This window comes from Arvicola amphibius, chromosome X (genome assembly GCF_903992535.2).
Source record: "Arvicola amphibius chromosome X, mArvAmp1.2, whole genome shotgun sequence".
In the NCBI taxonomy this organism is placed as follows: Eukaryota; Metazoa; Chordata; class Mammalia; order Rodentia; family Cricetidae; genus Arvicola; species Arvicola amphibius.
The window spans coordinates 21,392,488-21,407,423 of NC_052065.1; the positions used below are offsets into that span (position 1 = coordinate 21,392,488).

The 14,936-nt window shown below is 37.9% G+C and overlaps 1 protein-coding gene and 1 non-coding gene across 4 annotated transcripts in view; both read left to right on the top strand.

Moving 5' to 3' along the window:
• Wnk3 (WNK lysine deficient protein kinase 3) overlaps window positions 1–14,936 on the top strand; it is a 117,923-nt gene that overhangs the window by 24,862 nt on the left and 78,125 nt on the right. For all 3 annotated transcript variants that reach the window (XM_038316652.1, XM_038316653.1, XM_038316654.1), the window contains exons 5-6: window positions 5,829–5,917; window positions 10,410–10,629. In XM_038316652.1, the coding sequence (XP_038172580.1) occupies window positions 5,829–5,917; window positions 10,410–10,629 (309 nt within the window). The remainder of the gene's footprint in view (window positions 1–5,828; window positions 5,918–10,409; window positions 10,630–14,936) is intronic.
• LOC119805686 lies at window positions 7,237–7,343 on the top strand. Its single transcript, XR_005283984.1, has one exon. It is a non-coding gene; the product is annotated as a U6 spliceosomal RNA (small nuclear RNA).

Consider the following 14,936-nt stretch of genomic DNA (forward strand, 5'->3'; position numbering starts at 1 on the left):
TCCTACCAGCAACTGATAAGGTTTCTACTTTCCCACATACTTGCCAGCCTTAGTTTTCATTTCTTTTGTTTTGCTTAATTTTAATAAGTTCTGAGAATATCATGCAGTTATTTTGATTGTATTCACCCTCTCTACTCCAGGTCTTCTCAGATCCAGTCTTCTTTACTTTACTTTCCCATTCAACTTAGTGTCCATTCATTCATGTCTCCCTCCCTGACAAGGCCTATATGTGCTGTTCAGATTTTTTTTATTCTTTTTCTTTTCTTTTTTTCCTTTTTTCTTTCCTTTTTTTGCCAACTTATCAGAGGCTTTACGTTCAGAGAAAACTGATCCATTCTCTATGAGCTGCTAAGAATTTACAGTAGCCCTTCATTTAGGGGTGAAACCTTCTGCTTAACTCACCTCTCCATGCTGAGATCTGGTCTGGCTTAGACTTGTGCATACTGTTACAACTACTGTGAATTTATATGTGCAGCTGCCCTGCTGTGTCTAGAAGACACTGTTTCCTTGTAGTTATCCACTGCCTCTGGCTCTTTCAATCTCCTTTTTCTCAATGATTCTTGAGCCCCAGGAGAAGGAATTGTGATATAGAGGCCCCATTTAGGGCTAAATATTTCATAATCTTATTCTTAGCACCTGAGCCAGTTGTAGGTCATTTTGTTGATTATTATCTACTGCAAACAGGCTTCTCTGATTAGGGTCGAGAGATGCCTTAATCTATGGTTAATGTTTAGAAAATATTGTTTATTCTTTGTTTTTATTTCGTTATATTTTTAAATTAGCTTACAAAGGAATAAGTTCGTTTATGGCATTTTCATGCATGCTTCATTTTGGTTGATTTCTCTCCCAGTCTTCCCCCATTTCTAACTTTCCACACTGTAACTTTCTGCCCCCCATTTCCCCCTTTTACTTTCTAGCTCATGTATTTATTAGCCATTTGTATTTCTTCTTTTCTATAAGTTTTATTTGTTCATTTACAATTTCATACACATATTCTTTCACAGTTTTATACATATATTAATGTACTTTGATCTTATTCATCCCATTATTCTCTCTTATGTCCTTATACCTCAGACTAAACCCCTTCCTGCATCCCCTCCCACTTCCCTGTCTTTTTATTCTGTACTTACTGCACTTAATTTGGGTTCCTTGCCTTGAGCATGAGTGGGGTGTTACTCACTTGAGCAAGAACAACTTTCCAGTGACTACACCACTGAGGAATATGATTCCTGCATAAGCATTATACAGCAGCCATTAACTGCCTAGAGTTTCTCACAGAAGGGTTTGGCATTATGAACCCTTTCTCTGTTCATGATGAAATGTTGATGACCACAATTTTCTCTTGTTATTGTTTCATATATTTAGGTTATAATAAATGGGTGTCACCGTAGCTTTTTCTTTATATGTATGTATCAGTAAGTTTATTCTTATTTTTCCCCTTATCTCTGCCCCCTCCCATGTCTGTCTGCCCCCTTAAGTCCGTTTCCTTATTATATGTGTTCTTATTATATGTGTTTATTTTGAGACAGGGTCTCATTTTACTGTGTAGCCCTGGCTATCCTGGAGTTCAGACTAGCCTTGAACTCACAGAAATCTCCCTGCCTCTGTCTCCTAGTGCTGAGATTAGAGGCATGCACCACAGCTTCCTATTATGCATATTTGTTATTTTCTTCATTTCTCTTAAGATCTCTTACTCTTCTCTCATGATCCTCTAATTTTGTTACCTATAAACACAAACATGTAAAAACATATATACACATATGTAATTGTAAGTCTAGGTTCCACATATGAGCATGTAGTATTTGTCTTACCAAGTCTGTCTTATTTTAACATGGTGGTTTCCAATTATAGCTGTTCTCTTGAAAATGTCATTATTTTATTTTAGGAGTGCACAAAATTCCATTATGTATACGTACCACATTTTCTTTTTTCCATTCATGTGTTGGTAGACATATAGACTGACATTTGGGTACTGTGGTTATTGTGAATAGTGTGGCAATAAACACAGATGTACAGTTCCATTTGGGGTATGTTGATGTAGAGTCTTGGTGCTGGGAACCAAACTTGAGTCTTCTGAAATAGCAGCAAATGCTCTTATCTGCTGAGCTATTTCTCCAACTCCTATTTTTATTATACATGTATGTCTGTGTGTGGTTATAGGCACATAAGTGCAGGTTCTTGTGAAGGTCAGAAGAAGGAATTGTGTCCTTTGGATCTAGAGTTATAGGTAATTGTGAGCCATACCCAATGTCAGTGCTGGGAACTGAACTTGACTCCTCTGTAAGAATATACACTCTTAGCCAGGTGGTGGTGGCACACACCTTTAATCCCAGTACTGGGGAGGCAGAGGGAGATGAATCTCTAAATGAGGCCAGCCTGGTCTATAGAGTGAATTCTAGGACAGCCAGGACTACACAGAGAAACCCTGTCATGTGTGTGTGTGTGTGTGTGTGTGTGTGTGTGTGTATGTGTGTGTGTGTATGTGTGTGTGTGTGTGTGTGTGTGTGTGTGTAGTATAAACTCTTAACTTCTGACTCATCTCTCTAACCCCTTTCATGTTTTCTTGATAGCCATTCTGGCTAAGGTAAGATGGACTCTTGAAGCAGGTTTAATTTGTATTTCTCTGAGCAGTGAAAATACTGAACATTTTTATTTCAAATATTTATTGGTCACTTTAATTTTTGAGACTTATATATCTGAGTGTTTTGCCTGTCTGTACTGTATGTGTACTATATACATACCAGGTATCTGCAGAGGTGAGATGAGAGCATCAGCTCCCCTGGAACTGGTGTTGTAGATGACTGTAAGCCACGTGTGGATGATGGGAATTGAACCCATGCCCTCTGGAGAGCAGCAAGTGCTCTTAACAACAGAGCCATCTCTTCAGCCACTGTCTTTCCATTTTTGGGAATTCTCTATGCAGATCATTAGTCAATCTATTGATTTAAAGGTTTTTTTGATAGTATTTACCTTTTGCAGTTCATGTATTTTATTTATTCTGTTTCTAATGTCTAGCTGTCAAGATCTGGAGAGCTGGAAGACAGGTCTTCATACTTTCCAAATTTTTAAATAGTAATCATTCTTTTGGATGGATGAAGCAATGGATTTCAAGTACTCCACTGGAGGCTCCGAGGTGTTTAGCTCTATAGAAGAGAATAGCAGATAGATGGATGCAGAGGTTGATCTGCCTTCTGACCTAAGGCTCAGGGCTATCAGACTAGTGTTATTCTCAGTTGATGAGGTCTGCTACTTCAACTAGGAGCAGGGTTACTTTCCCTTATACATTTTTCTTAACCAAGCCTTCTGCCACCTGCAGAAGTAGCTTATTGGTTCTTTGGCTTGTTGGTCATGATCTTCCAGTTTTCCAGGACTGTCTCTTGCCCTGTGGCTGCGGTAAGTTAAATTGAGGCTTTTTGTCTTCAGGTTTTCTTCATTTTGGAGTCCTCAGTTCAGCTCAGTTTCTAGTAACTGTTTTCCCCTGCAATATAATGCCAACCCTTGCTCTCCAAGACATAGTGACAGGAATGGGAGTCTTTGCCATTTTCCTATCCACTGTCTTCCTTCAACTGGTTTTGAGACTTGGCAGTGCTGTGGACTTAACTCTAAGAGTAGGACTGCCAGTATCTTTTCTCCAGGGCCTCCTGGCTTACCTTTTGGAGACTTCCTCAGCTTCTTCTTACTTCTAGAAAGCAGCACTCCTGGAATTGTGATGAATTTGGCTTCTTTTCAGTGTGTTTCCCAACTTTCCCTCTCCACCTTTCAAGTATTTTATTATCACCTTTGTGAATTTCTGAAGTTCCTTGTTGCCTTTTCTCTTTAGAATAGTTATTTTGACTTTTCTCCTCTATATTTCCAGACCTTATCTTATACATTAGTATCTGTGTACACACAAACATACTGTTTGTTTATGGCTTCTATCCATTTTAGAAGACTTTGAACTATATTAAATTCAGAATGGTAGAAATAGAGAAGCCTTTATTTTTAAGTTATGTTTTCTGTGATTGGGTCCCAGTAAGTATCTAAAGGTGACCTTGAAATTTACCTCTCTGGTAGTGTAATTGCAGACATAGGCCATTATGTTGGGCTTCAAAGGTTTTTAAAACCATATTTATTTTGCCTGGCCTGGTAGTACATGTCTGTAGTCCCAGGTATTTGGCAATTTGAAACAGTATCTTGAAACTTGGCATATAAACGAAATCCTGCCTCAAAGGAAACAAACAGACAAACCGCTACTTTTTCTCTGAATCATAAATAGTTAATATATTTGCTTTTTTAAAACCTTTTTTCCATTTGAATTTCTAAAATGTATTTCATTTATTATTTGTGTGTGTGTGTGCATGCACGTATGCACGCACGCATGCACAAGTTCTCACAGTCATATTCTTAAGTATGGAGGAGTCAGTTCTCTCCTGACATGCTGTGGGATGGAGGCTGGAACTCAGATTAAGCCTTTTCACTGCTTCCCTCCCATTTACATTTTATTTGGTGTGTGTGTGTGTGTGTGTGTGTGTGTGTGTGTGTGTGTGTGTGTGTGCATCATGTGCCACATGATGACTGTGGGGACCAGATGCCAACATATGGGAGTCAGTTCTCTTCCTTCTACCTTTATGTGGTTTCCAGAGGTTGAAGTCAGATCAACAGGTGTGGTGGAAAGCACCTTTAACCTGCTGAGGCATCTTGCAAGTCCATTATTGAATTTTATTTTTTAAGATTATGTATGTGTTTGTGAATGTGTACTTGCATACATGTTTATGAATACCCTTGGAGGCCAGAAGTTGATATCAGATCCCCTCAGTATGGGTTCTGGGATTGGAACTTGAGTCCTCTAAAAGAGCAGGAATTGCTCTTAACCACTGAACTATCTCTCTAGCCCCTATTACGTTTTCCTAATTAGGATTATAATGTATGTATGTATATATATATATATATATATATATATATATATATATATATATATATATATATGTGTGTGTGTGTGGGGGGGGCATTCTGCTTTTTCCCCTATTGTTTCATATTAAATTGTGAGCATTCCCAATACTATTAAGTACAGTAGTATTTATAGTCTCTATGTTTGCATATGTAATATTAAGTTTACCTCAGTTATTAGTGTAGATTATTCACAATTTTCAGTTATTTATGGAGCTGTGATAAAATCCTTTTTAAAAAGTTAAACTTGGGCTGGTGAGGTGATGCAGCTGGTAAAGGCACTTTCATATTAAGCCTGACAACCTGAGTTCAATTCCTGGAAAATACATGGTGGAAGGCGATTGTCTACTCCTGCAAGTTATTCTCTGACTTCCACATGCATGCTAGATCCTGCCTCCCTACCAGTAAATAAAATGTAATTTTAAAAAGTGAAATTTGTCTGGGTATGGAAGCACAAACCTATATTATTATTCTCAGCACTTGGGAGGCAGAGGCAGGCAAATTTCTGAGTTTGTAGCCAGCCTGGTCTACATAGAACAGTGGTTCTCAACCTTTCTAATCCTTCAAGCCTTTAATACAGTTCCTCATGTTGTGGTGACCCTCAATCATTTTGTTGCTACTTCATAACTGTAATTTTGCTACTGTTATGAATTGTAGTGTAAATATCTAATATGCAACCCTGGAGGGGTCATGACACACAAGTTGAGAAACTGACAGAGAGTTCTAAACTAGTCAGTGCTATGTAGTGAAATCCTGTGTAAAACTTTTGAAATTAAATATATGTGTGTAATAATCTCATTGAATAATTGGATTTTTATGAGAAAATAAAGTTGAATATTTGCCATATTGATTTGTGCTTTTAATTGTATAACTTGTAATAAGAAACCATTTTCTTCTCCCAGGGCATAAAACCAGCCAGCTTCAATAAAGTCACAGATCCTGAAGTAAAAGAAATAATTGAAGGATGTATTCGACAAAACAAATCTGAAAGGTGGGTGGAATTATAACAAAATTACATAAATGATGGATGCATTTTTATCATGGATACTGTAATGTATGTATATCATAGCATGCCATTTGACACGTTAGATGTTGCTATTATGTGCTGAATTTGAACTGACATTTGTATTTGTTATGACAGCTTAATAGTGAGGTGATACAAATTGCTTGTTTAAGTAGTTGAGAGTAAGCAGATAGATTATTTGGTTTTATATCATTGTCCCAATAATAATAGTAAGAGTAATGGATATTTTTGCTCAAGAAGTATTCTATATTTATTTGTATCCAAATTTGTATTTTTGTATAGAGAATTGCTTTAGTATTGGCTTTCACTTCCTTTTATTTTGAGCTGTGTATAATTACTGGCTTACATTGCTAGCTTCTTTTGAACTTTTTAAAAAATTATTTTATGTGTTTGTGTTTGTGTGTCTGGGTGTATATACATATGCACCATGTGCATGCAAGTGTGTGCAAAGGCCAGAAAGGTGTCAGATTCCCTGCGTCTGGAGTCATATGCAATTGTGAGCTACTCAATGTGGGTACTGGAAACCAGACCTGGGTCCTCTAGAAGAGCAGCAAATGTCCATTACTGCTGAACCATTTCTCTTTTTCCTTTCCTTTCCTTTCCTTTCCTTTCCTTTCCTTTCCTTTCCTTTCCTTTCCTTTCCTTTCCTTTTTCCTTTCCTTTTTCCTTTCCTTTTTCCTTTCCTTTCCTTTTTTCCAGTTTTTTGAGACAGGGTTTCTCTGTGGCTTTGGAGCCTGTGAAACTAGCTCTTGTAGACCAGGCTGGCCTCGAACTCACAGAGATCCGCCTGCCTCTGCCTCCTGAGTGCTGGGATTAAAGGCTTGGGCCACCACCACCTGGCTTGTAATGATTCTTGAGCTTTAGGTGTGAATGTTGTATTATATATGTATCAGTTGGGACTCGGCTCCACAATTCTGCATTTTGATTGTTTCTGTTTTCTGTAGTGTTCTCTATCTGTTGCAAAGGAAGTTTCCTTGATGAGATGTAAAAGCTACACTTATTTGTAGGTATAAGGATAAGTGCTATGCAAGCTTCTGGTCATTGTATTGTTTTTGATGTTATTATTTGTGTTCTCAGTGGTACTTTGTGTTTAAGTAATTATGGCTTTGTATTTATTTGTACAGTCTCCTGGCTATACTCATTCTCATCTTTTTAGATGGAAAAATTTCTTTCTGTGGTTTGGTTTGTTGATTGTAAATGTTTTTAGACTGTTTATATCATGGACAGTTTTTATGTCCCTTCAACTATGGCAGAGAGTTTTGCTGGCTTAAATTGCATCATTGATGGTGCTCACTTCGGCAGCACATATACTAAAATTGGAATGATATAGAGAAGATTAGCATGGCCTCTGTGCAAGGATGACATGCAAATTTGTGAAGCATTCCATGTTTTTTTAAAAAAACAGACCAATGATGGATTTTTAGGAGTTGGAGTGCGTTGTTTTAGGCTCTTCTCGCTTTCAGAGGTTCCATTGAGAAATTGTCATTCTGATCGGTTTCCATAATATGTGACTTTCAGTTGTCTAGTGCAGCTTTAAGTATACTTTCTTTGTTATGTATAATTAGTGTTTTACCTGTGATATACTGTGGGGATTTTCCTTTTTGGTTTTGTCTGTTTGGTGTTCTGTGTTCTCATTATGTCTGAATGAGTGTGTCTTTCCTTCATTTGGGCAACTTTTCTATGATCTTGTTGAAAATCTGGTCTATGACATTCACTTGGGGGTGCTTTGCTGTTGTCTATGCTTATAATTCAAAGGTTTGGTATTCTCATGGTGCCCCACATTTCCCACATATTCCTTTCCTGTGTGTTTTCTTTTTAATTATTCATATTCTTTTCTTATTTTACCTAAATCTTCTACTCTGCCTCCCCAGTATTAGCTTTCTGTTGTTTCTGTTGCTGATATCCAGCTTTAATCCATGGTCCTATAGGATACAAAGTATTATTTTAATTTTCTTGTATCTGTCGAGACTTGCATGTTCAAGTATATTGTCACTTTTGAAAAATGTTCTGTGAGGCATTGAAAGGGTATATTCTTTTGCGTTTGGATGTAATGTTCTTAGGTGTCTGTTAGGTCCATTTGGTTTATAACAACAAACAGTTAGCTCCAGCATTTCTCTGTTTATTTTTTTTTATTTTTTATTTTATTTTTTTTTTTTGGTTTTTCGAGACAGGGTTTCTCTGTGGCTTTGGAGCCTGTCCTGGAACTAGCTCTTGTAGACCAGGCTGGTCTCGAACTCACAGAGATCCACCTGCCTCTGCCTCCCGAGTGCTGGGATTTAAGGCATGCGCCACCACCGCCCGGCCTGTTTATTTTTTGTTTGAATGGCCTGTTCATTAATGAGTGTGGGGTATTGTACCCCACTATCACTGTGTAAGGGTCAATGTGTGATTTAAGCTGTAGTAGTGTGTCTTTTACAAAAGTGTGTACCCTTGTATTGGGTTCATAAATGTTAAAAATTGCAATGTCCTCTTGATGGATTTTTTTCTTTGAGTATATAGTATCCTTTCCTATCTCTTCTGATTAGTTTTGGTTTGAAGTCTATTTTGTCAGGTATGAAAATGGCTACACCAGTTTGCTTTTTAGGTCCAATTGCTTGGAGTATATTTTTTCAAACTTTTACCCTGAGGTAATATCTGTCCTTGATGTTGAGATGTGTTTCTTGGATGCAGCAGCAGAAGGATGGATCCTGTTTTCCTATCCATTCTGGAAGTCTGTGACTTTTTTATTGGAGAATTGAGACCCTTGGTGTTGAGAAATATCAATGAGTTTGTTAATTCCTGGTTGGTTTTGAGCTTGTGTGGTCTGGGATTATTCATTTCCTATGTTTTCTTGGATGTAGTTCACCATGGCAACTCTTATAAAGGAAACATTTAATTGGGGCTGACTTACAGTTCAGAGATTTAGTCCATTATCATCATGGTGGGAAACATGGTGGTGTGTAGGCAAACATGGTCCTGGAGAGGTAGCTGAGAGATCTGGATTTTTAGGCAAAAGAAAGAGGCAATCACAGTTGGCTTGGGTTGAGCATTTTAGACCTCAAAGCCCACCACCAGTGACACACTTCCTCCAACAAGGCCATACCTACTCCAGCAAGGCCACACCTCCTAATAGTGCCATTCTGTATGACCAAGCATTCGAACATATTAATCAATGGGGGCCATTGCTATTCAAAGCACCACATTATCCATATGTCTTTTACAGTGGTGGCTCTCTACTTAGACATAATAGATATAGACAGATTAATTTTAACATGCATATATAAGTTTGAGAAGGAAAAATTACTTGCTCAGGCTTACAAAAGAATCCTTTGGGGGGAAAAAAGAATCCTTTGAAGCCATATCCTCTTGCTTCTCTTTAGAGATGGTCACTCTCCAATATTAAGCTAGGGTTATATCCTTTATGTATCCTTTATATCCTTTATAGTATAGCCTAAAATCAGAGTTCAGAACTTCAAGAAAACCATTGGAGGTGAGTATGCTTGTGCATGCTTGTAATCCTAGCATACAGGAGGCCATGACAGAAGAATTAAGATTCGGTGGCTAGCTTGAGCTATATATAGCGAGACTCTGTGTGTGTACATATATATGTATGTGTGTATACATATAGTGTATGTATGTATGTATGTATGGATAGAAAGGGGAAAACGGACATGGTAGCACACCCCTTCAATCCTAGCACTTGAGATGCTGAGGCAGGCTGATTTCTGTGTGTGTTCAAGGCCAGCCTGATATAAATAGCAAGTTCCAAGTCAAGCAAAGCCACTCAGCAAGATACTGTCTCAAATTAAAAACAAATTGAACCACATTGGCTTCACCTATGACGTTCTTCTAAAAACTGAAGTACATATTAATTAAATAATTGTCCTTTGTTTTTTAAAAAAAGTTTTTTGAAACAGAGTCTCATTCTGTATTCCAAGTTGCCTTGGAACTCACTATATAATACAGGCTGGCAAATACTGTGGTATAGGAGTGGACCATTACATACAACTTCTGAGTAGATAATTATTATTGAAGTAGTCTTATTTGTAAGAATTTGAATCTCCAGTTCACCTTATAGTTAATATATTTGGGAAATGTTCTTTCCTTTGTTGAAAATCTGTTGCTTTAGTCTGAGTGGCTCAGTTCAGTGGCTTTAGGCAAGCTAATAAATCTATGTAACAATTCTCTCTTGGACATACTTTTATGTGAGTTAGACTTTGATATCGATTAAGATGTTATTGGTTATTAATTCTTAATTAAGATCATTCTATGTGCATGCAAGTTGACATTTCTTGTGTCCCTAGTAATAAATTGATTATAAGATGTAGTTTTTATAGCAAAACAAATAATAAATGGTTTAATAGAAAATATAAATAAAGTAAGAGTCTCACTTGGATGCAATTAACTTTTACTATTTAAAGGACCATATTTTGCTTATGACTGAAATAATTGATAATAATATGTATATTTTGTTTATTAGGTTATCTATCAAGGACCTACTAAACCATGCATTCTTTGCTGAGGATACTGGATTGAGGGTGGAATTAGCAGAGGAAGATGATTGTTCAAATTCATCCCTGGCCCTAAGACTCTGGGTTGAAGATCCTAAAAAATTAAAAGGCAAACATAAAGACAATGAAGCTATTGAATTCAGTTTCAATTTAGAAACAGATACACCTGAGGAAGTAGCATATGAAATGGTAAGTAAATCTTAGTGATGCTTTCCCTACACATAACAGTATCCTGATTGATTAATGCTTGTTTTCTACTTCTCATTGTTTTCTTTTCTTCTGTGTACTTTTTCTCTTGCAGTACATTTTGTATAGGTCTGCCTGCAGAGGCATGCATTTTTACCTTCCCAGTGCAGGGATTATAGGTGTGTCCTTTTGTTGTTGTTTTTTGGTTTTTCAAGATATGTTTTCACTGTTTTGCCATGGCCATTCTAGAACGCACTTCGTAGACCAGGCTGGCCTTCAAATCACAGAGATCTGCCTGCCTCTACCTCTGGGATTAAAGGTGTGTGCAGCAATACTTTTTCGTTGGGACTTCCAGGCTACAAATAATGACCTAGAGATTTATGATTAATTATGAAGGTTTGGCCTTTAGCTTGGGCTTGTCTCAACTAGCTCATAGCTTATATTAAGCCATATTTTTAAATCTATGTTCTGCTACATGGCATTTTACCTCTCTTCCATCTTACACCTTCAGTCTCGACTCTGTGTCTGGCTGGTGACCCCCTTTTCTTCTTCCCAGAGTCCTCTCTCTGTAGTTGTCCCACCTATACCTCCTATCTAGCTGTGGCCATTCAGCTTTTTGTTACACCAGTCATAGCAATACACCTTCACACAGTGTACATATATCCCACAGAAGGTGTGTGCCACCACCACCCTGCTCAGGTGTGTGCTTTTATGCTTTGCACAAGGGCTAGGGTTTCAAACTCTGGTGCCCATGCTTGCATGTCAAATACTTTATTGATCAAGGCATCTCCTTGACTCCTGTTTTCCTTATTTATGTGGTCATGTCATTGTGAAGTAATTTTACTAACAGGAGATGTTTGATTTGCATGTTCACTATAAAGAACTGTACAACGCTGTCTTTGTTAAAATAAAATTGGAGGCTGAGGAAATAGTTCAGTTGATAAAGTACTTGTACAAACATGAGGACCTGTGTAAGGTGGTGTGGTATAGCTCTGTAACCCTAGCTCTGGGTGGATGAAGACAGTGGGATCCCTGGAGTCCACTCAGAGAACCTGTTGCACAAAATGAGGGGAAGAGCAATAGAGGAAGAATTCTGCTGTTGACCTCTGACCTTCATGTGCACATATACATCTACAAAATAAATCTTTAGTCCTTAGGAGGACTAGGTAATTTGCTATTTCTTATTTCTAGAACTTATTTTATTTAGATGTTGGGCCTCTTGGGTTGGTTCTCAAGTATTATTTTTTAGATCTACCCATTTGCCTTTTTGTGTGTGTGTGTGGAGACTGGGTCTCACGTAACCCAAGATGGCCTAGAATTCATTGTGTAGCTGATGATGACCTTGAAGTCCAGATCCTCCTTCCTTTGCCTTCCAGAGCCAAAAGAATTTCAGGTGTGTGTTACCATGTCTAGCCTTGTTTTTATTGATATGTTACTTTAAAATTCATTTACTATGAGTTGGGTTTATTGGGAGTTTGAGGGTGGGCAAAATTGCATATGTGTACTTCATCTTTTTTTTGTCATTGTTTTAGTTTGATTTTAGACAGGATTGTGCTATGTAGCTTTGACTGACCTGGTAATCACAATATAGCCCAGGTAGACCCTCAAACCTGTGACAAGCCTCCTGCTTACCCTTCCAAATGCTGGGATTACCATTCCTATTAACATTGTAATCTTTCAACTACCATGAATTTTCAAATCTGCAGACTTTAAGACAAGGTTTAAATAATAGATTGTAGGCTGGTCGTAGTGGTATATGCTTATAATCCTAGCATGGTATGCCTTGGTACTTAAAATCATGTTCACTGCTGCTTAGAGACAAAATAGAACCCTTTTCTGTTCTCATACTACTCTAATGCCTAGTAAAATGTAGCAAGTTCTCTGCTGTGAGCATACCTTCCTCTGCTTAGAATGTTAATCTCTGCTCCAAACTTCATCTGTATTTTTTCAGTAGACTATATTCCTATTTCGGGAATGTTCAAAATTATGGCACTTTTCTGTTTCCTCCAGAGTGATATTTTTAAGTTTTTATTCCAGCAGTTCATTTCTGATTCATTATATGTTAAGCTTATTTCCATCTTATATCATCAGGTAATGTGTTCATATAGGCAAAAGACTGTTTAGTTAGCTATTTTTCTCTGTTGTCAATACTCGGCATGCTTTTACTGGATTTTGAGATAGGCTTTGTAACTGGTATCACAAGATTCTTTGCCTCAGTCCCTGAAGTGTTATTCTTTTTTTTGATAATAAATATTTTTTTAATATTTATTTATTTATTATGTATACAATATTCTGTCTGTGTGTATGCCTGAATGCCAGAAGAGGGCACCAGACCCCATTACAGATGGTTGTGAGCCACCATGTGGTTGCTGGGAATTGAACTCAGGACCTTTGGAAGAGCAGGCAACTCTCTTAACCTCTGAGCTATCTCTCCAGCCCCCCAATAAATATTTTTTTTATTGAGCTCTACATTTTTCTCTGCTCCCCTCTCTGCGTCTCTCCTTCCCCTTTCAATCCTCCCCCAAGGTCCCCATGCTCCCAATTTACTCAGGAGATTTTGTCTTTTTCTACTTTCTACTTCCCATGTAGATTAGATCTATCTAAGTTTCTCTTAGTGTCCTCTTTGTTGTCTAAGTTCTCTAGGATTGTGATTTGTGGGCTGGTTTTCTTTGCTTTATGTTTAAAACTCACCTATGAGTGAGTACATGTGATAATTGTCTTTCTGTGTCTGGGTTACCTCACTCAAAATAATGTTTTCTAGCTCCATCTATTTTCCTGCAAAACTCAAGCTGTCATTATTTTTTTTCTGCTGTGTAGTACTCCATCGTGTAAATGTACCACATTTTCCTTATCCATTCTTTGGTTGAGGGGTATTTAGGTTGTTTCTAGGCTCTGACTATGACAAACTTGTGTCGGAGGTCCTTCTGTGTGTTGCTTTCATTGGTTGAATAAGGAAACTGCCTTGGCCTTTGATAGGGCAGAACTTAGGTAGGTGGAGAAGACAAAACTAAATTCTGGAAGTAAGAAAGCAGAGTCAGAGAGCCACCATGGAGTCACCAGAGTCAGACATGCTGAATCTTTCCCGGTAAGCCACATGCACGTGGTGATACACAGATTAACAAAATGGGTTACATTAAGATGTAAGAATTAGCCAATAAGAAGTTAGAGCTAATTGGCCAGGCAGTGTTTAAATGAATACAGTTTCTGTGTGATTATTTTGGGTATAAGCTAGCCAGGCAGCCGGTACAAACAAATGACCCACTCTCCCTCCAACAACAAACAAAGCTGCTATGAACATAGTTGAGCACATGTCCTTGTGGCATGATTGAGCATCCTTAGGATATATACCCAAAAGTGGTATTATTGGGTCTTGAGGAAGGTTGTTTTCTAATTTTCTGAGAAACTGCCGCACTGACATCCAAAGGGGTTGTATCAGCCTACATTCCCACCAGCAATGCAGAAGTGTTCCCTTTACCCCACAACCTCTCCAGCATAAGTTGTCATCGGTGTTTTTTATCTTGGCCATTCTTACAGGTGTAAGATGGAATCTCAGAGTTGTTTTGATTTGCATTTCTCTGATGACTAAGGAAGCTGAACATTTCCTTAAGTGTCTTTCAGCCATTTTAGATTCCTCTGTTGAGAGTTCTTTGTTTAGGTCGGTACTCCATTTTTTTTATTGGATTATGTGATCTTTTGGTGTCCAATTTCTTGTGTTCTTTGTATATTTTGGGGATCAGCCCTCTGTCTGAAGTGGGGTTAGTGAAGATCTTTTCCCATTCTGTAGGCTGTCATCATTTTGTCTTGTTGACCATGTCCTTTGCGTTACAGAAGCTTTTCAGTTTCAGGAGGTCCCATTTATTGATTGTTTCTCTCAGTGTCTGTGCTGCTGGGGTTATATTTAGGAAGTGGTCTCCTGTGCCAATGTGTTCAAGTGTACCTCCCACTTTCTCTTCTTAAGGTTCATTGTGGCTGGCTTTATGTTGAGGTCTTTGATCCATTTGGACTTGTTTTGTGCATGGTGATAGATATGGGTCTGTTATCATTCTTCTACATGTTGATATTCACTTATGCCAGCACCACTTGTTAAATATAATTTCTTTTTTCCATTTAATATTTTTTTTGCTTCTTTGTCAAAAATCAGGTGTTCGAAAATGTGTGGATTGATATCCGGGTCTTCTGTTCGTTTCCATTGGTCCTCCTGTCTGTTCTTATGCCAATACCAGGCTGTTTTCAGTACTGTAGCTCTGTAGTAGAGTTTGAAGTCAGGGATTGTGATACCTCCAGAAGTTCTTGTATTGTACAGGATTGTT